Genomic DNA, 22,309 nt, shown 5'->3' with positions numbered 1-22,309 from the left:
AGAGGAAGCATGATTCAGAAGAGGTTCGGCCGAACCTTCTGATGGTGTGGCCGAACCAAGGTGAGGCCGAACCTGCTCAGTGGTTTGGCCGAACGTTGAGGCAGGGGCAAGATGAAAATTGGCAGTTTTGCAGGAGTGGCCGAACCACAGGAGTTCGACCAGACCAGGATCAGGGAGGTTCGACCGAACCTACCCATGGTTCGGCGGAACCTACCCTGTAGTCCGGCCGAACCTTCCCATTTGTTCGGTCGGACCTCTCCTTTTATCAGCTGGCTCTGTACGGACTATATAAGTCCCAGTTTTTAGAACTTTTTGGGGAGGAGATGAACTTAGTTTTAATTTTCTACATTTGAGCTTAATCTAGAGAGAGAAACTTCATTAGTAGAGAGAGAAAGTGTGGATTTTCATTGATGAACTTGGATATTGAAGAAGGAGCTTGATTGAATCTTTGTAAATCTTCATCTTCAATTAATGAGAAATCTCTTACTCTCTTTCTTTACTTTTGTATTTAGTTTTGTTTGCTTATTTTGATTTTCCTTCTTTGCTTATTGATCATGTTGATGCTTATTGATTTGATGATTGATATTGTCTTCAATATGATTTGTGAGTAGTCACCTAGCCAAGGGTGTGGGGATGGTGTAGTTGTTAATTGATTCATGCTTATGATGTTGGGGTTATGTCAATGGTGATTAAAGTCTTTGTATGCTTGATATTCTTTGGTCTTTCTTGCAAGTGCACATTGTTAGTTGATCAAAGATGAGTCTTTACTAACAAGTAACGGAAGTTGACTTAGTTGAGATTCATTACTATGGATAATTCTTTGTTTGCACCTTCTAATATATGGTTCTAATGTGGAAACATAGAGGCTATGTTAGGAGAAATCGATTAACCCCGGAAGGCGGTTAGATCGAGCTTTATTTCAATATTCTTGCATGCTTAGTTTACCATTGCTTTGCTTTTGTGTTATTGCATGATCAAGTGACATCTACATCTACCCACTTCCCTTGGTGTTTAGTTATATTGATCTTTAATCATTCTTAATCCTTAGTTTAATCTCTTAGTTATTCACACTTCTTGTCCCGAGATAGCTTAAATTCTTAAGTAGTGAATGCGGTGTTTATACATGTCTCCTTGTGGTTCGACCCCTCTATTTACCCTATACATGTATTAGGTCGGTAGAGCGTTATAAATTAATTTGACTTAGGTGTAGTCGCTCAACGACACGATTATTGCCTTGTCAAATTGGCGCCGTTGCCGGGGAGACGGTTTCCATGCTATTTCATTGCTTGTTTGAGACTATCTCACCTTTATTTGTTAGTGTTTGTTACTTTTGTTACTTGTCAGTGCTTACGTTCTTCTTAGCTTCGTTGTATGAACAGAGGACGAACCCGCTCAAGATCTTTAATTCCCATCGATCCAGAGCTAGAGAGGTCTTTGTCCCTACTTCGAAGAGAAGCAAGAGCAAGGAGTAGAAATTCCCGCACTCCAACGAGAGGAGTAAGAGAATTAGAAGATACTCCACCCTCTTAACCCTCAAGTGAAGAATTAGATAGCCCTAAATCATCTTCGAATTCAGAAATCAACCCTTTCTCAACCTATAAGTTTGAGAGTAAAGAAGGTTCTAAAATGGGAGAGAATACGCCTTTGAGTCGTCTTGGGGCCCCCGAAGCTTTTAGAGCGCAAAGTGGGATCCTAACTCCTACTACTCAAGCCAACAATTTTGAGATCAAGCCTAATTTGATTGCCTTGATTGAGAGGAAACAATTCTCGGGTGGAAAGTTTGAGAGTCCTCATGAGCAGCTAAAAGAGTTTGAGAAATATTGTGATACAATAAAGGCCAACGGAGTGACTCAAGAATATATTCACCTCAAAATGTTTCCATTTTCGCTAATTGGGAGAGGTCTAGAATGGCTAGAGAAGGAGGTGCCCCCTAATTCTCTCACGACATGGGACCAAGTGACTACAGCTTTCTTGAGGAGGTTTTATAACCATAGGAAGACCACCGAGGCTCGGTCTTTGATTCTAGGTTTTCGCCAAAAGAGTGGTGAGTCTCTAAGTGCGGCATGGGAACGATACAAAGAGCTTCAACGTCAATGCCCACACCATGGGATACCCAAGTATCAACTCATTCACACTTTATATGGAGGTCTCACACCTCAAGGAAGAACAAGCCTAAACGCCGCAGTCGGTGGTCCAATCATGAACAAAGGAGAGCATGAAGTGGAGTGTATTATAGAGGAAGTCGCAAAGCACTATGATGATTGGTATGAAGGAGAAAGGGATGCTACTTCTAGCAAGGGCGTTTATGCATTGGAGCAAGCCAACGCAATCAACAACCTTTCTACCCAAATCTCCAAAATGACCAAGCAAATGGATGAATTGATGAAAGAAAGGTCCAACCCTCATGGTAATACCTCCCCTTCAACCAAGGGAGGCAATGGTATGGATACTTCCTCCCCCTCTTCTTACAATACAATGCCCCAATGATGCATGTTTTTTTCTAATTGTGAAACCTATGATCATGATACCTCTCATTGTGTCTATGCTTGTGAAGTTCAACCCCCTTCCCATGAACATGATAGTAATATGGAAAATGTCAATGCTATGAATTTTGCTCCTAGAATGGGAAATGTAGGAAACTTGAGGCCAAACTTTAATCAAATGGGGAATTGGAATCAAGGTGGAAACCGTGGTTGGAACCAAAATGGTGGTGGTTATGATAACCAATACCATGGTGGGGGAGGCCCTTCCAATTTCAATGGAAGAGGCTACTCTAACCAAAGAGGATATGGTAATCAAAACCAACAACCTAATTCCCGATACCATGACCATCAAAATCAAAATTTTGGTGACCAAGGTAACATGGGAAATAATCAACAAGGCAATGTTCCTAACCAAGGCACCAGAGGCAATAGGGGCCAATTTGTTTCTAACTATGCCCAAACTAATAGGCCTCCGGGTTTCCATCAACCCCAACTTCCTCCACCTCAACAACCTCTTCAACTTGAAGCCCCTCCAATAGATCCCGTGATGGTTAAATTAGATGCTCTTTTAAAAATGCGTGAGGAGGATCAAAAGAAACATGACGAGGCTAAAAAACGAACCAATGCTCATATGAAAATGCTTGAGACTCAAATTTCTCAACTTGCATCTAATTCATCCCCTTCTTCTTCTTCTCCTTCTTCTTCTCACATCCAAAGTCAAGGAGTCAACCCAAAAACCTTTGTATGCCGTGACAACAAAGAGTGGGAAGGTAGTAGGGAGTGACCCTTTAATTGAGGAAGAACCCCAAGAAGAGGTGGAGCTAGAGAATGAGGATGAAAAACCCAATGAGCCATTGAGTGTTGAAAAGGAAAAACATGTTGAGGTGCTCAAGGAAAAAGAAGCCACCCCCTTGCCCCTAAATCGCCAACCTAGAGAGGAGAAGCTACCCTTTCCACAACGATTTGTGAGAGCTAAACTTGATGCCCAATTTGGGAAGTTTTTGGAAGTCATTAAGAGTGCATATCTCCGTCCCTTTTGTTGATGCTATGAAGCAAATGCCCCACTATTCCAAATTTTTGAAAGATCTTTTGAGTGGGAGAAGGGAGTGTGAGACGGTGAGTTTAACCGCCAATTGTAGTGCAATTCTTTCTAACAAACTACCTACCAAATTGAAAGATCTGGGTAACTTTTCCATCCCTTGTTCTATCAATGGCTTTGAATTTGATAAAGCCTTGTGTGACTTAGGAGCAAGTGTGAGTCTCATGCCCTATTCCGTCTACCAAAAGCTTAGTGTAGGAACCCTCTCTCCCACTAACATTACTCTCCAACTAGCGGACCGTTCCGTTAAGTTCCCCATGGGAAAAGTTGAGGACATTCCCCTTAGGGTAGGAAAGTTCACATTCCCCGTGGATTTCTATGTGCTAGAGATGGATGAGAATGAGAGGATTCCTATAATTTTGGGTAGGCCATTTCTAGCCACTTCTAGAGCTATCATCGATGTGAAGGAGGGGAAGATATCCTTGAAAATTTACAATGATTCTATTGAGTTTGATTTGAACAATGTCATGCAACAACCCTCCTCAAGTGGTGAATGCTTTAGGGTAGATATTCTTGATACGGTTCTTGATGAATTTTCTCGCTCCCACTTGCATGCTACTAATGATCCCCTTGAAAGTGTGTTGTTGAATGAATCAAAGATAGGTACTCACAAAGAAGACATACAATTCTATGAGGATTTGCTTAAGGAAAGCAAGAAGGAGTGCAAGGGCGCGAGCATGGAAGAATAGGCTCCTTAAATTCATGACCTCTTTCAAGTTGAAGAAAGAGAAGAGAGCCACAATGGTAAGGGAGCACCAAAGGTAGACTTGAAACCTCTACCTTTAGGCTTGAGGTATGCATTTCTTGGTCCTAATGAGTCTTTCCCTGTGATTGTAAATTCTAACCTAACAGAGGAGCAAACCTCCCTCTTGATCAATGTTTTGAGAAAACACAAAAAGGCTTTGGGTTATACCATTGATGATATCAAGGGTATAATTCCATCTTTATGTATGCACAAAATTGATCTAGAGGGAGATGCCAAACCCGTCAGGCAAAGGCAAAGAAAGCTTAACCCTTCCATGCAAGAGGTTGTGCGGAAGGAAGTGGCTAAGCTTCTTGATGCGGGAATTATTTACCCAATTGCTCATAGTGATTGGGTATCTCCCGTGCAAGTTGTGCCTAAGAAAGGGGCATGACGGTAGTGAAAAATGATCATGACCAACTAGTACCCACTAGACTTGTTACCGGTTGGCCCATGTGTATTGACTATCGCCAACTTAACACAAGTACATGCAAAGATCATTTCCCACTACCGTTCATTGATCAAATGTTGGAAAGGCTTACAAAGCATTCCTTCTATTGTTTCCTTGATGGTTACTCGGGATTTTTCCAAATCCCAATTGACCCTAAGGATCAAGAGAAGACGACTTTCACATGCCCCTACGGTACTTATGCGTATCGTAGGATGCCTTTCGGGCTTTGTAATGCCCCCGCAACATTCCAACGTTGCATGATGTCCATTTTTAGTGATATGATTGAGGATGAGATAAAAGTCTTCATGGATGACTTCTCCGTTGGAGGAGCCACCTATGAAGATTGTCTATCTAATTTATCTCGTTGCTTAGAAAGGTGTGAGAGGGCTAACCTCGTGTTGAATTGGGAAAAGTGCCACTTTATGGTTGAAAGTGGGATTGTTCTTGGGCACAAAATTTCACATGCCAGCATTGAGGTTGATAGAGCCAAGGTTGAGGTCATCGAAAAACTTCCTCCCCCCACCAACATGAGGGAAGTGAGGTCTTTTCTTGGCCATGCCGGGTTCTATCGGCGTTTTATTAAAGATTTTTCAATGATCGCTAAGCCTCTCACATCCCTATTGCAACAAGATAAGGAGTTTGTGTTTGATGATGCTTATCATAAGTCCTTTTGTAGGTTGGAAGAAGCCCTTTGCACCGCTCCTATTGTCAAAGGTCCGGATTGGTCTCTTTCATTTGAGCTCATGTGTGATGCCAGCGACGAGGCCATTGGATCGGTTCTTGGACAACGAAAGAATGGGAAACTTCATGTCATACATTATTTGTCTAAAACTCTCAATGATGCCCAACAAAACTACACAACTACCGAGAAGGAGTTCTTAGCAGTTATCCATTCATTCGAGAAGTTTAGAACCTACCTCATTGGTTCTAAGACAATTGTGTATACCGACCACTCGGCTCTCAAATATTTGATAGGGAAGAAGGAAGCTAAACCAAGGCTGTTGAGATGGGTTTTAGTCCTCCAAGACTTCGATTATGAGATAAGAGACAAGAAGAGAGCCGAGAATGTGGTGGCGGATCACCACTCAAGGTCGGGCGGTGCAAGGTTTGAAGATGATGGCTTGCCAATAGAGGACGCTCTAAGAGATGATGTGCTTTATGTCCTTGAAGTGAAATCGGAGCCTTGGTATGCGAATATTGTGAATTACTAAGCTTGTAGTGCCATACCGCCGGATTTCACTTTGCAACAACGTCGAAAACTCAAGCACGAGGCCAAGAGATACATTTGGGATGATCCCATTCTATTGAAAAGGGGGGTCGATGGTTTGTTGAGGAGATGCGTCCCCAACGACGAGGTTCAAAGTGTTCTCCATATGTGCCACTCTTCTCCTTGTGGTGGGCATATGAGTGCTCAAAAGACCGCCTCAAAGGTCCTTCAATCTATGCTCTTTTGGCCTTCTCTATTCAAGGATGCGTGGATATTTGTCAAAACTTGTGATAGATGTCAACGGATGGGGAATATTTCTAGAAGGGATGAAATGCCGCAAAACTCCATCCTTGAGCTTGAAGTTTTTGATGTGTGGGCTATAGACTTCATGGGCCCTTTCATTTCTTCACATGGGAACAAGTATATTTTGGTCGCCGTTGACTATGTGTCTAAGTGGGCGGAGGCCGTGGCTTCTCCAACGAATGACTCTAAGGTGGTGGTCAATCTTTTCAAAAAAGTGATCTTCCCGAGATTTGGTGTTCCAAGAGAAATAATTAGTGATGGGGGATTTCATTTCAAGCACCACACCTTCGTTCGACTACTTGATAAATATGGGGTGTCTCACAAGCGCGGGCTTGCGTACCACCCTCAAACGAGTGGTCAAGCGGAGGTCACCAATAGAGAGCTCAAGGTGATTTTGGAGAAGACGGTTGCTAGGACAAGGAAGGATTGGTCCTCCAAACTTATTGATTCACTATGGGCTTATAGGACCGCCTTCAAAACTCCAATAGGGACCACTCCCTACAAGCTTGTCTATGGGAAAAATTGTCATTTGCCCGTGGAGATGGAGCATCGAACGCATTGGGCAATCAAGCAAATCAACTTTGATCTCCATAGTGCGGGTGAGCAAAGGCTTTTAGAGCTACATGAGTTAGAGGAGTTGAGGATGAGTGCCTACGATAGCGCAAGCATGTATAAGGCGCGGACTAAGGCTTGGCACGATGCTCAAATTGTCAATAAGGAATTCGTCAAAGGCCAAAAAGTCCTCCTATTCAACTCCCGCTTGAAGCTTTTCCCGGGCAAACTTAGGTCAAGATGGAGTGGGCCGTACATTGTCACGGAAGTTTTTCCATATGGAGCCTACGAAATTTCCCAAGACAGCCACTCTCCTTTCAAAGTCAACGGTCACCGTCTCAAGCCCTATTATGAAGGATTCCCAAGTGATGAACCGGTTTCTGTGACACTTCTTGATGTGCATCGTCAATTCGACCCTCCTTGATCAACTCAAGGAACGTCGAGCTAACGACGTTAACCAAAAGCGCTTCCGGGAGGCAACCCGAGTTTCTAACCCTTTTATACTTTTTCTTTTCACGTCGCTTCTATTTTTCCATCTACGACTTTGGATTGTTGAGATTTTTGAGTTTTGATTGTGCTTGGGTTTTAGATATGCTTTACATCTAGCATGATTGTAATGTGTTTAGATGTGTGTTAAGGACTATTTTTACTTGTGTGATTCTTTATGGGAGTTTGGCCGAACCACTTCATGTTCGGCCACTGCAGCAATTTCAAGGATTTATGGCAGCATTCTGCCAAAAAACAAAAATATTTCATTCTGGCATAAGGTTCGACCGAACCCCTGGGAGGTTCGACCGAACTTACACAGTAGTGCGGCCGAACCTTCCTGGGTTCGGTCACTCCTTAATTTTTAGATATTTCCAGCAACTTTCTGCCAGAATTTTCAAATTTGCGTTTCCAGCACAGGTTCGACCGAACCCCCGTATGGTTCGACCGAACTTAACTTGTAGTGCGGCCGAACTTCCCTGGGTTCGGTCACTCCTCTCTTTTTGCAATTTTGCTGGAACTTTCTGCCCGGATTTTATAATGTAGAGTTTTGGCAATGGTTCGACCGAACCAAAGGGGAGTTCGGCCGAACCTCTACTGTGGTTCGACCGAACATACTTTCGGTTCGGCCGAACCTATCTTCAGATTCGAAAAAAAAAATGCTGCCATATTTTCTATTTTGCTGCATTTTCGTGAACACAACTCCCATATTCGTCACCTACCTCATTCCTCTCTTTCTCACTCTAAACCTCCATTGCACCTCCCCTTACACCCTCAAATCTCCATCAAAATCACTCCAATCTTCACCCTTTCTCTCTTATTTTCCATCCTTAACTCAATTTCTACAATCTCTACCAAAAATTCCTCACCAAACAAACCCATCTTTCCATTTTCCCCAATTTCAAGGGTTTAAGTGCTTTGGTGTTTTTGGGTTTTTACTTCCTTCCAATCAATTGTGGTATGTTTTTTCTAGCTTTTGCAAGTTTATTTCTTTAATTTCTTATAGTTTTACCATGTTTTACATATTTAAGTGTGAATTATGGTATTCTTGAAATTATTAGTAATAACTTGTTTATTTCATGTGGTTCTTTGGATTGACTTGTTGCAATTGATTGGTTGTTCATAGTAGAACATGTTCTTATGATGATTATGCATGTTTACCTTGGTTTTATTTTTATCTCAATGTATTTGAGTGTTGATTTCAACCTAGGGTATTCATGTTACCATTTTATGATTGAGAAATGCATGAGTTGGATGTTATTGAAGATTGTTATTCATGGTTTTGGCTTGATTTTGATGGTTTGATGAATGTATATCATGAAAATTAGGGGACATCATGCCAAAGTTCACCTAGACCTTGTAAGGACTAATTTAGGAATGACATAGGAATCCTTATTCAAACCTTGGTCCAAATGTATTCATGCATGCCTTGAATTGTATACTCTCAAGCATACACTTTTACCTTGGTTAAGTACGGCTTCTTATGTCATTTCCTATCAATTTGTTTTAATGATATGCTCTTGGTGAATTTGTAGAATCAAGATGTTCGGCAAGGGAAAAGGAAAGTCAAAGAGGAAGAGGGTGGGAGAATCCTAAGCAACACAATTCCCACCTCCTCCCGGCATCAACGATCATGGCATTATAGCTCTGGACGAGCAATTTTGGCCTATATATGCATCACTCATCAAGAGTCCGATTAGGTCTACAAGGTTCTTTTGCCCTCAAACTTTGAGGAAACTGGGAATATTGGATGAGGTGACTAGGTTGGCTCAAAACTTTGGTTGGGGCGACTTCATCCACCTCCGCGCTCACACTTACGAGCGTGTGCCTGTGGAATTCCTTTCCTCCCTACGCAAGGAAGTTTTTGAGCCGGAAGACGTCGACGAGGGTCCTCAACTCATGATACACTTCAGGATGTCCAACGAGGATCACTCTCTAACGGAGAGTGATCTAAAATAGATCTTCTTTTGGCACGCCACTGGCCTTGATCACCCGTCTGAAATGACCTCCTCCCATCGCATTCCTTACCACGAGCAAGAGTGGTGGAGGAGCATCACAAACAAGGATAGGTTCCAAACTAATACCTCAAAGGTAAACAACATCATCCATTTAGCCTTGAGGTATTTTGTACGGCTTCTCCAATACGCCGTGTTCTTCAAAGCCAACCTCGGCTCCATGGTAAAAGACGAGGTTGCTTGCCTATTCTTGGCCGACAATCCTCAACAGCTAAAATTTTAATGCTCCTCCACCTTTATCCAACGGCTCTTGGATACTAGGGACAACCGTCTAGGTAATGAGATATTTATGGGTGGCATGATTACTATCATTGCTCTCTCTTTGAAGGGTGGAGCATACAAAGACCAAATTGAATTGCTCCCACCCGTGCACCAAACCCGAGAAGAGCTCACCGACGAGTTCCCTCCCTACGCTCTATCCATAAGCGCCCTCCGTCACAGCCGCTTCCTCAATTACACTACTAGCAAGCGCCGTTTTATCCTCCTGGTCGATAGGGAGATCAAATGGTGTGTCCTCCCGGACCCCTACTTCACTACGGTGGACCACTCCGCTCCTCTCAAATGGAAGATCCCTCAGCAAATCATCCCCAATGAGCTGAGGCAAACTAGAGCCTGGGGTGGAGCTCCTCAACCCCCACCGGTCCTCCATCAAGAGCTAATCATTCCCCCCCTTAGCGGGGGAGGTGAGGCATCTTCTTCTTCTTCCATTTTTCCTTTTGATTTCAATGCCCTTCGTAGTACCCTCGATGATATCCGTCGAGACAATCAAGCTTCCATTGAGCAATGGGGGTACTACGCGAGGGCAAATAATGACAATCTTGTGCAAGCGGGCGTTCAAGCGCCCTATGTGAACTACCCCTACCACCCTCCTCAAGAGGGTCCGGTCAATCATTGGGGACCCTATGAACCTCAACAACCTACCCCCCCTTGCTACGCCTATTGGGAAGGTCCCATCGACCCTACCAAACACGTTGGCACCCCCCCATACGACCCCTATCGTCCGGGTGGATGTGATCCGGCTTATGACCCGGCATCCACATCCACCCCCGCTCCTTTTGATGGTGGTTGGGGTGCCCAAGGGTGGCCCTATGAGCACTTTAACCAACCCTTCCACCCTTTCATGGACACGCCCGGGTTTGATCCTAACAACCCCCCTCAACCTAGGGGGCGAGGAGATGATAACCAGTGATGATGTGGGAACTTTTCCCTTCCCCCTGATCTTCTCACTTGTCACTTTTGCTCGGGACGAGCAAAAGCATAGTGTGGGGGAGGATGTCCTTTTGGTTGGTTGAAGTGTACATAAGAAGGTAGAGTGGTAGGGTAGTTGCTTGCACATAAGGAGGATAGTGAGGATAGTGGCCTTGTGGTATTGATGTTGCGTTGTGGCGGTGGTGATGATGTTGTGATGGTGATGTGATGAGATGGTGATGTCTTATGATGGTGATGTGATGATGATGATGATGTTTTATGATTATTTTTGCTGATTTCTGATGATTTTCTTTGATGATCCCTGAGTCTTTGTAGGTGGAGATGCTCCCGAAAAAAAAATCCAAATTTCCCGAAACTCCAAATCCCCTTAATCCAAACTTTGTAGATAGCTTTTATCTTTTTATTTATTTTTTTTCTTCTTTTCGTTTATTTCTTTAGTCTTTTTCTTTGTTTTCTAACCTTTTCTTGTTTTGTTGTAGTTTCTTTTGTTTGTTTTGTTGTAGTTTCTTTTGTTTGGCTCATCTTTATTGAAGCTTGAAGCGGAGATGTAGGACGTTAAGGAGCAACACTAGCTCCCTTGGTGAGATTGGATATATTACCTTGTCTTATATTTCAAGTGGTATTCGGTGAGACCTTTCCTCTCTTTCTTTTTCTTTTTCTTTGAGTGCTTAGTTTAGGTCTAGTTTAGGAAGTGTTGAATGGTTCGAGGTTTATTGATTTTGGTTCCAAGGAACCTGGGATTTATTTGATTCACATGCCTCGATTATGAACCTTTTTAATTTCTTCCTCCTTTTTTGTGTGTTTTTCTTGTTCTCTTTTGTGTAACGAGCATGACTATGGCATGTTGAAATATTTTTGATGTGGATTTGCTCATTTATTTGGATTCAAGAATTTGTGTGCCTTTTTGATGACATGGCTTTGAATGCTTACCTTCCTAGTTAATGAGGGTTTACACGGTTTAAGAATGCTTAAGGTTGAATTAGACACATTATAAGCTAAGGTAGCCCGGTTTAGAACTCTTGATGACGTTTGAACCCTCTAGTTCACGTGAAAGTGGTAAGATGGTGTTGCTCTTAATAGTGAATAGGATTCCCTTGGTTGGTATTTGCTTGTTTTTATCCCGTGTGAGCGTCATTTGTTCTAGCCTTCATCACTCTTGTGAGCGGCGTTTTGGATCCTTAACTATGCATGTCTTAATATTTGTGTTGGTATTTAGCTCCCGAGATTGTGACCAAGCAACTTTAAAGGAGGAAGAGGGCATTTCTTCTAATTTTTCTCTGTTTTCTTTGTGTTTTGTTACAAATTTGGTTTTCACTTTTACATCCACCCACTTGCTAACCAATTTGGGCCTCATCCCCCTTTCTTGATCTAGCCGTATTACAAACCTATCGGCCTATGTTCTACCAACCCTTGTAGTTAGTGAAGCATTGGCTTTTGAGGTTCGAATTCGAGAGTGTTGGTTTTAGGGCAAGAAAGTTGTGAATATTGGTTCAAGTAAGATTTTGAAAGTTGTTCATGAAAGGAAATATTTGCAAAAAGTTTGTGAGGAAGGATGCAACGTATGAAATCCAAAAGAAAAAAAAAAGGGAAGGAAGAGAAAATGATGAGAGAAATGAAATAATGTTATGAAATTTTGTATTGAAGTTATAATTTGAATTTAGGTTCAATTCTTAGGTGGTTCTTGAGAGATGGCCACTCTTTTGCTTCACTTAGGATTTGCCACCAAAAATTTCCAAATTAATTCCCAACCTTAACCCCTAGCCATGACATTACAACCCAAGTTAAGACCCTTGGACTTGGAGAAGTGCGGTCAAAGAACGGTGGAGGGAGGTAGATTTCAACCCTATGGAAATAGTGTGCATAGTTGAGATGTCGGGATAATCCTATGACTCCACAATAAATTTCTTTTTCCGGTTCCCTCGAGGAATCATGAGGAGCTAACTTGGGGATGATTTGAAGCTAGTGGAGAGAACGCGGACCATCTTGGTTGGAGCTAGGGAAGAGGATGAAATCATTAGTTCTCTACGCTTAGCTTAGGTTTGTCTCCCTCAACCATGAGCATCTTAGAACGTGTTCCCCCTCTTTGAGTTGAGAAAAGTAAGCATTATTTGATTCATGTCCCTATGTTAGAGTCCATTTGGAGCATTTCCCATCGTGAAACTTGATTGATTTTCTTAACCCTTGTCATATTATGCTTGTTGTGTGTGTTGTCTTTTTCTTTTTGTTTTAGTATTCCTTGCTTGAGGACAAGCAAAAGGCAAGTGTGGGGGATTTTGATGAGTGGCATTTATGCCACTCTTTTATCCTTTTTCTCTAAGGATTCTCCCCTCATTTGCACTTGTTTTGCCCTTTTTCTAAGCATTTCTACTTAGTTCTGCTTCCTCTTTTCTTTCTCCTTTATCCTCCCTTTTCTTAGTCTTCCCGCTTTGTTCCTATTGTGATTTTCATGCTTATGCTTTGTAGGAACCATCGGGATTTTCAAGAGGCGGAAGCTAAGCTCAAAGGAAGCTAGAGGAAGCATGATTCAGAAGAGGTTCGGCCGAACCTTCTGATGGTGTGGCCGAACCAAGATGTGGCCGAACCTGCTCAGTGGTTCGGCCGAACGTTGAGGCAGGGGCAAGATGAAAATTGGCAGTTTTGCAGGAGTGGCCGAACCACAGGAGTTCGACCAGACCAGGATCAGGGAGGTTCGACCGAACCTACCCATGGTTCGGCCGAACCTACCCTGTAGTCCTGCCGAACCTTCCCATTTGTTCGGTCGGACCTCTCCTTTTATCAGCTGGCTCTGTACGGACTATATAAGTCCCATTTTTAGAACGTTTTGGGGAGGAGATGAACTTAGTTTTAATTTTCTACATTTGAGCTTAATCTAGAGAGAGAAACTTCATTAGTAGAGAGAGAAAGTGTGGATTTTCATTGATGATATTGGATATTGAAGAAGGAGCTTGATTGAATCTTTGTAAATCTTCATCTTCAATTAATGAGAAATCTCTTACTCTCTTTCTTTACTTTTGTATTTAGTTTTGTTTGCTTATTTTGATTTTCCTTCTTTGCTTATTGATCATGTTGATGCTTATTGATTTGATTATTGATATTGTCTTCAATATGATTTGTGAGTAGTCACCTAGCCAAGGGTGTGGGGATGGTGTAGTTATTAATTGATTCATGCTTATGATGTTGGGGTTATGTCAATGGTGATTAAAGTCTTTGTATTCTTGATATTCTTTGGTCTTTCTTGCAAGTGCACATTGTTAGTTGATAAAAGATGAGTCTTTACTAACAAGTAACGGAAGTTGACTTAGTTGAGATTCATTACTATCGATAATTCTTTGTTTGCACCTTCTAATATATGGTTCTAATGTGGAAACATAGAGGCTATGTTAGGAGAAATCGATTAACCCCGGAAGGCGGTTAGATCGAGCTTTATTTCGATATTCTTGCATGCTTAGTTTACCATTGCTTTTCTTCCGTGTTATTGCATGATCAAGTGACATCTACATCTACCCACTTCCCTTGGTGTTTAGTTATATTGATCTTTAATCATTCTTAATCCTTAGTTTAATATCTTAGTTATTCACACTTCTTGTCCCGAGATAGCTTAAAGTCTTAAGTAGTGAATGCGGTGTTTATGCATGTCTCCTTGTGGTTTGATCCCTCTATTTACCTTATACACGTATTAGGTCGGTAGAGCGTTATAAATTAATTTGACTTAGGTGTAGTCGCTCAACGACACGATTATTGCCTTGTCAACTCTCTTTTGGGTTTCTGTTTAGATCCTTGATTATCCATGGCTAAGACACTGTTATGGTCAAAGGTACTAACATTGTGACTTAAGTAGGTGTTTTCGGATGAAGAAGAAATGTCGTTCTTAATTACTCTCCTGCCATTGTGTTTACTATTGTTAGTAGCTTTTTGCTTTGTGAGGTCACCTTCGATTTCAATATCGATGTCATAGACGGCCTTAAAAGTATTCAAATTATGTTGATATTTTTAATGATTCGAATACTTCTCTTGGAGATTCTTGTTAAACATTCTTACGGATTCTTTTTCGGTGGGCACCTGAATCATCTTAACGGAAGTTTCCCTCCACATATTAAAGAAAGAAGTAAAGCCTTCATTCTCTTTTTTCTTAGCATCTCAAGTTGTCTATAGTCGATTTCGACTTGAATATTACATTTATATCTATCAATGAAAGTGTTTACAATAGCATCCTAAGTGGAGGTTTTCTCTTTATCAAGAGAAAAGAACCATTGTTGACAAAGTTTCAAGCGATAAAGAAAATAATGTATGAAAAATTTTCCTATGTATCCTCTTAATGTTCATTATTCTCTCGAACGCTCTTAAGGGGAAGTAATGATTATTTTTTGCCTTGAACTTAGGGATGTTAGTGACATTGAACTTCTGTGGAAGAAGTTCCTTGTCCACCAAGACCCCTTGTGAGCTAATGCCTTGGAATCTATAGTCATTAGATATTTTGCTCAAGCTTTCTTGCATGAGCTCCATTTGTTGTTGCCTTACAAGGTCTTTGACCTGAAGGGATATGCTCTTCATTAATTCATTTAGGTTGACCACATCCCTCTTGAGTTCATTAACTTTTAACTGAGACACCATTATCTTCTTATCCTTTCTTTCCGACTAATTGGTTTGTCAAAGAGTAGAACTTAAAAAAAGGTGTTGTCTGTAAGGAGGGTGATTCCATCGTAAGGGGTACTCTTCTTAAATGCCCTTGGCCACTTAAAATAAAGCCCAAGACTTTACACTTGTTAGGGTGTAGTAGGATTTGAATTCCTGACTGTTTAGGGGACCTTGAATTAGAATTGATTCTATCATTACGTTTTTTGTAAGAAACAAGTAGGAGTCGCCAATGAGTTTTAGGAAAAACTCATAAACCTCGTTCATGCCTTTCTTTAATGTGGAATTCATGGAATAATTAGCACAAATCATAAGTTTACCCATGCCTAAATTGGTCTATAAACCAGAAATTAGTTCGGGAGCGAGGGTACTAAAATAACGTTCCTTTTAGGGGGGAATCGTTATCCTAGTCCTAGTACGACCTCTATTAGCTCTTCCCTTTTTACAATTTCATTACCAAACAATATATGGAACGCGATACCTAAACCTATGTTAGTTGATTTTATTTACAAACATTAATTCATGTAGGAATTACATCGTAATGTTGTTATTCTTATTTAATTAAATTCGTGAAGAGGACAAGAAAATAAACAAGATTCTCCTTGGCTTAAGTGATTAACCAACAATTATTTAATTCAATTCCAATATTTACTTAACGCAAGATACTATGTGGAACTGATTAATTAATTATTTTAAAGGTGATCAAACAACGCTTATTAATTAATTAAAGTCCTTTTAAACAAGAAAAAAAAGGTGATTTAAGTAAGTGCTCGGGAATTTACCACTTCTCTTTGCTAGATCTCCGTTTAGAACACTTATGGACTCCTTCTTGTTGAGGAACCTCCACCGTAGTAACAAGATATCGGAAGGGTGAATGTTTAGGACAAGAGGGCTAGGTTGCACAAGTTCACAAGTTATTTCGCTAGAGTTTTAGGTTAATTTCTGTCTTTTTAAGCCTCGGTTTAAGCTCGTATTTATAGGGAATGATAAGGTTTAAGGTTTCGAGCATTATGCCGCAGCAGGTGTCGCGCGCAACAGATTGAGTTGCGCGCGGCAACCCAGTGCAACTAATTGTTTTGCGTGCGGCTTTATAGTAAGATTCGATTTTATATTTTCCGTATAATTCTGAATAATTCTTAATCTTCCGTAGCGCAACTCTGATGGTTGCGCTGGGCGTCGCACGCAACTGAATAAGTTGCGCGCAGCCTTTCCAGCTGCAGCACTAAGATTTAACCTAGGCGCTCCTAAATCCGTTATCATTAGGGTTTAAGAACGGGCCTAAGCCTAATTATGATCGGGTTTAGTTAATTGGACCTTTGTTTTGGCTTTTTCTTCAATTTGGGCTAGTCTTTTGTGTTTTGTGGCTTAACCAGTTATCCATAAGTATTCTTCACTTCGATCCAACACGAAGATGGTTTTATTTATCGTCATTGCACTTCCTGTCGGGACGGGAAGCCAAATGTAGATGTCTACAGTTAGCCCCCACTTTGATCGAGTCTAGAATAGACGATGATCAAAGTAGTCAAGGAAATAAATCCGAGACTCATTTTACGAAGTTCTCTAAGGATAGAGAATCTTTCAGTAATGTTTAAGGATGTCGAAACAATCCTTGGTTCGCTAAGTATTTGGAACAAGTAGCTATTAAGGCTAGAAAAAGTCCTTCCTAGTCTTAACGCGCTAAATAATCTAGATTGATCCTTTGCAATTGTAGAACGCTTTTACAAGTAAAAGTGTTCTGGGTGATGTCAGGTGATGAGAAGAAATCGGTTTTAAAAGGATAAAAAGGGGAAGATTTCCTCTCAATCATGTCATCGTTGGCCTAAAGTCCCTCGATATCTCATTGAAACTTTAGCCTGACTTTAACAAAGTAAAATATGAAAAAGGGTTTTTGGTATTAGAGCTGAAACGATCCAATATTCGAGCCGAGTCCGGTATTCTAGCCGGAAGTCCACAAGATAGAAATACATGTCTCATTACTTGAGGCATATATCCAAATTCAGTGAGAGGGAAGAAAGTTAACAACTCTCTCATCAGTTTTGTCCACAAGATGAGTACACGTCTCGTCGCTTCTTTATATAGGGGATAAATTCGACACCCTAACTATCCGGTAAGTTAGTAAGCGCACTAACTACTGTATGCATTCAAGAAGTGCCTGTTCCTGAAGGTTCGGCGCACCTGTCAACTCGTTGAGCTAACGCCTACAGTAATATTCTACCTTTTAGTCCCGAGAGGTAGATCTCGTAAAGTTTGGGCTGAGTGAAATTTTACGCAACACCTACGCCGTACAATATTGCGTCGTACGATACGCCCTTTGCATTTTTACGCTGCATGATAACGCCTTACTTTTTGATTCGGACGTGAAAAAAGAAGAAAACCCAAACATTTGTAAGATCATTACAGTAAAATGACAAACCTGTCTATGGGTGCTTTTACATAAAGCACCACCACGGAACGTCTTAAGACACTCTTATGAAAAACGTTCAAAACGTATGCTTGGGGAAAGCACAAAGCACGGTGTGCATGAAATATGATGCAAAAAACTAACAAACAAAGAAAATAAACTAAATATGCAAAGCAATTTAAAAATATTTTGATAATTGCACGCCATTACATCTAATAACGAGAAAAAACCGTTCAAAAAATGATTAAACGGATCAAAATCCCGGTCTTTTACTGACCAGTATCCGCGCCCAATTCAGAAGGTAGCGCTGGCCAGGCGCGCACATCTTTCTGAGTTGCGCTGGTATGTCACGTGCAACAACTTCAGTTGTGCGCGACATTTATGTCAGTAAAGTGAAAATCGCAGATGCGATTTTTCACTTCACCCTTTCTCCTTCCTTTGCCATTTTTGACTCTTTCTCTCTCTAGGTTGCTCAGGTTTTCGTGATTTTTGAAGCTAAAGGAAGCAAATTTCCTCCTCAATTCATATTTGCCGTAATCCAATGTAAGTTTTTTTGCTAAAATTTGTTCTTTTTGGCTGAATTCAAACGATTTTCGAATCGTTAAACCCCAAATTTTAAATTTTGGGGTTTTTTATTTGGTTTATTTTTCTTCAAATTGTTTACTCCATGTTGTTATGCTATGTTTAAGGAGTGTTTTGCAACAAATTTCATGAATAATGGTTAAGTATTGAACCTTGTATGAGCATTTCTTTGTTCAAGTTCGTTCTTGCTTTTTTTTCAAATTTTGCTTGATTTTATTGCTTTTTCTTGCCCATTTTGGTTATAATTGATGATTAAGAAGTATATTATACTTATGGAACTATTATTACTTTCATAATTCATTTTTGTGAATTTTAAATTGTTGAAAAATGGCGCGAAGCATACTCTTAGCTTATTTTTGCCATATTCGAACTTCAAAATTGTTTGGTAGACGATAATTATGTTTATATTACCATATTCGTCTAGAATTAGTTGATTCTTTGAGATTTTGGAATAAAATCCTTTGAATGCTTAGTTGAAACTGGTATAGGATGGATTTTGTGGGTGTTAAAAGCCCCCATTTACTGAGTTTAATTGCAGGTATCGTAGCCCCCAAGTGTTGGTGGCATTCGATTTTCGTGTTTTGCCCTACCGGTAGCCGTTATGCTGCCAAAATGGGTCTAGAATACGTATATTAGTTTAGTATAGGAAATAAAATAAACTAATTAAAGAAATTTTATCCGTCATTGCATGGACTCGCCTCCGTTTGTCGATGCTGAGGAGGTTCTTGGTGGTTTGGACGAGGCGGTTTGCCCTCGGAAGGAGGAGGTGATTTGGGAGGTTCCTCCAAAATGGGACGCTAGGGTCCTTAAGTCGGACCCAAACCACCACATTTCGATCTGAGGGTGGCGCGGACTCTTTAGTTTTCTGCGCTTTTGTTTCTTTCTCTTCTCCTTTTTAAACCATAATCGTTTCCTTTTTTTTTTATTTAGAGTGAGCCTAGCATGCGTTTGTACAGCTCTGGTGACATACGAGCCCGTTTCGAGAGTTTGCCCGAGGTGGAAAAGGAGATTGTAGCACTTTTAGGGATTAATTCCTAGCTGGCGGCCCTTCGGGATTTATCGAGCCAGTCTGCATCGTTAGCTTTCCTCCGTGGATTGCTGGAGTTTTGGTGGGTTTCCACAAACACTTTCCACTTTCCATAGGGAGAGATGACAGTTGCCCCTTTCGATTTCTCTATGATTACGGGTTTTCCTTTCGGAGGCGAGCCTGTAGTTATAGATCTCGTTAAGGGATCAGACGAGAGATTGCGCGATCTTGTGGGGCACCATCTTGCGTCAGCCCTTCACGTGTACGAGCAATCTTGTCCGTACTAGGTTCTTGCCGACGAGTTGTCGGCCAACGAGCTTGACCAGTAGTGTACACCTGAGCAGCTGGCTCGGATATACATTGCCCACGTTTTTTCTGTCACCATCTTGAGTGATCGAGGAGAGCTTTTCGCCATTGTGTTGGGCAAAGGTGTCGTATGCCCGTATGCTTACGCCTATGAGCAAGGTGACCCGGGTCATGGATTCTGCGGCAACTACTAAGGTGCCTCGGATATCGCTTTCGTGGCATGGTTGTATCCTTGAGGTACGTGTTTTAAGCTTTTTTCGGTTATTACTTTCGCTTTTTCCTTTAGGCTTATCTTTTCTCGATTTCAGGCTTGGGGATACTCGTACCTGCCTTTCTTAGCCTCAGGGTGCTTGGGGCTACTCGTTTTCCTAACGGCCATCGATTGGTAGCTACTAAGAGGAGACGAGCTACTTTTGCCGGCGACTTTCGCCAGAGGATCCTTTCGGCGACTCGTGCGTCGGTGCGCATTCCAACTACATGTGTTTTTTTTATTTGATTTTATTCATTTTCTAACGATTTTCATGTGGTTATGTTTTATAGATCGATCTCCGTCCTTGGAGTTTAATCGTCGGAGTCCCTAAGGTTATCCGGTCTAGCATGGTTTATTGTCGTTTCCGGGCCCTCTATATGAGAATCTCGGTGTTCTAGAGGACCGACGCTTGGTTTTTAGGCGAGCGTGTTCTCTAGCAGCTTTTGTCCGAGGAGCCTTTGGTTCCTACAGATCCCCCGATCCGGATGCTGCGTCCGAACCTGCTGTATACCGAGGATCGAGCTCAGGCGATCCTTGGTTATACAGCGGAGCAGCTGGTGCTGCCGGAGGCTTCTTATTCGGCTTTTAAAGCATCCAGGCTAAATCCTTTTCCGGCTTTTGTTCTGGTTAGTACTCTTAACTCTTTTTTTTCATGTTTCTATTTATTTTTCGGAACTTTGACCCTTTAATCGTTTTTTATCACATGTATTTTTAGCGGGTCGAGCTAGGTGGTTGGGTGCTTCCTACAGTGGAGATCACGTATACCAATGCTGTCGTATCGATAATTCGTGAGACCCTTCCAGCAGTAGAGGATGACGAGGGGTTACCCTTTGTACTTGAGACGGTTGAGTCGGTATGTCTTTTATGTATATATACTTAAATATTTCTATTTATTTTTTGTTTCATATACATTTGTTTACTAACTGTCCTTGCATTCTTGGAACAGATTCCGCGGGAGATCGTGAACGGCATGGTGAGGACTTTAAGCACTTTCCGAGCAGCTTATCGGAGAGCCCTCATGACTTTATCATGTTGTGATCATCGGATGATCGCGGTAAGTTTTATTTCTTTTTTCTTTGAAACAAAGTTATTACAGTTACTGTATTAATCTTGGTTTTGGATTTTGCAGGATGTGCAGTACCCGTCTAGTAGTCGCCGAGCACCCTGATTCCTCCTGTACATATTTTACTATATTTTTTAGGAAACCGACGTATATTTATTTTTTTTGTATTTTTTTGTATATATGACACATTTATATATATATGTCATTATTATTTTTTGTTTCCATGTTTACATTATTATTAATTTTAAAAAAATTACAAGGGAGGGAAAGGGTTCTCGACTTATCCCCCTCGAAAAAATAAACAAACTCGAAAAAGAAGGCGAAGAAGGAAAAAGATAATAAGAAAATAAAGAAGAAAATAAAGAAGTAGGAAAATAATAATAAAGAATATAAAAAGAAAAATAAAGTAGGAAAAAAATAAGGAAAAAATTAAGAAAATAAAAAGAAAATAAGAAAATAAGAAAATAATAAAAGAAAATAAAAAGAAAATAAGAAAGTGGCAAGAAAAGGGACAAAAAGTGTTAGAAGGCAAGCGTATGATTCATCTTAAGATCCCGTGAAGATTCCGTCATTATATTAGCCAAAATACGGAAATAAACCCAACTTACATGCCGCGTTAGGGGAGACGCGCGCAACTGCGTGAGTTGCGCGCGCCACCTGTTAGTGAACTTTCCTTTAAGCCGAATTTGCTGAAAATTTGCCCCTCTTGGGTCCATTTAAATGTGGTTTTGTGTAGGCTTTTGATCATCTCGCATTCATTTTCTTAGTATTATAAAATACTAAAAAGAATTAATCTCTCTAAATTCTTATTATCTCTTTTTTTTTTAACAATGGTGAAGACATTTGAACAACGTTTAAAGTAATGGGTCACTTCCCTTTCAACCGAGGACAAACTAGCTTTCAAAATTTACCACTTAGACCCTTTATTGAATTATATGAAACTAGTGGTTAACTTAGATTTTCTTCATGCCGCAGTCAACCATTGGGATTCTAACCACCATCTTTTCTTGTTTAGAGGGGACAAAATTGCCCCCCTTCCCGGTGAGTTCGAGGCCTTGATAGGTTTCCCTACAAACACTCTCCCTGTGACTTATTCGCCTACCTTGTCGGATCCCAAACCTATATTCCAAAGATTTTTTTGCTTGTCCGACAATGATACGGCCAACATAGGAACTAAAGAAGGCGTGAACTTAATTCAATTTATTGAACACTTCGTCACCCCTCGTGACAACATGACTAAACAACGCTTTAAAATTCGTGCTTTATGTTATTGTCTTATTGTTAATTGTTTACTTAGAATAGGAAAAGAATACGGAGATTATTCGATGGTGTCCATAGTAGAGCAGATAAAGGGATGTCATTTACCCGCTCATTTGGTTGGCGGAAACCGTTCAGCGCTTGAATCGCCTTAGAGGAGATCATAACGAAAACGGTTTCACGGGAAGTCCGCTCCTATTACACGTATGTTTTTTTCGGCGTTTATCAGCGCAAGTCACGAAGT

General features: G+C 41.0%; 1 protein-coding gene across 1 annotated transcript; it reads left to right on the top strand.

The window, feature by feature from the left end:
• Positions 1–3,464: 3,464 nt before the first annotated feature.
• On the top strand, positions 3,465–4,271 carry LOC110697765. Its single transcript, XM_021875145.1, has one exon. It carries the CDS (start codon positions 3,465–3,467, stop codon positions 4,269–4,271), a length of 807 nt encoding a protein of 268 aa, XP_021730837.1.
• Positions 4,272–22,309: the final 18,038 nt, after the last annotated feature.

Source organism: Chenopodium quinoa, unplaced genomic scaffold (assembly GCF_001683475.1).
Source record: "Chenopodium quinoa cultivar QQ74 unplaced genomic scaffold, ASM168347v1, whole genome shotgun sequence".
In the NCBI taxonomy this organism is placed as follows: Eukaryota; Viridiplantae; Streptophyta; class Magnoliopsida; order Caryophyllales; family Amaranthaceae; genus Chenopodium; species Chenopodium quinoa.
The sequence above is the reverse complement of the archived record's forward strand: the minus strand, read 5'-3'. Positions and strand labels throughout refer to the sequence as shown.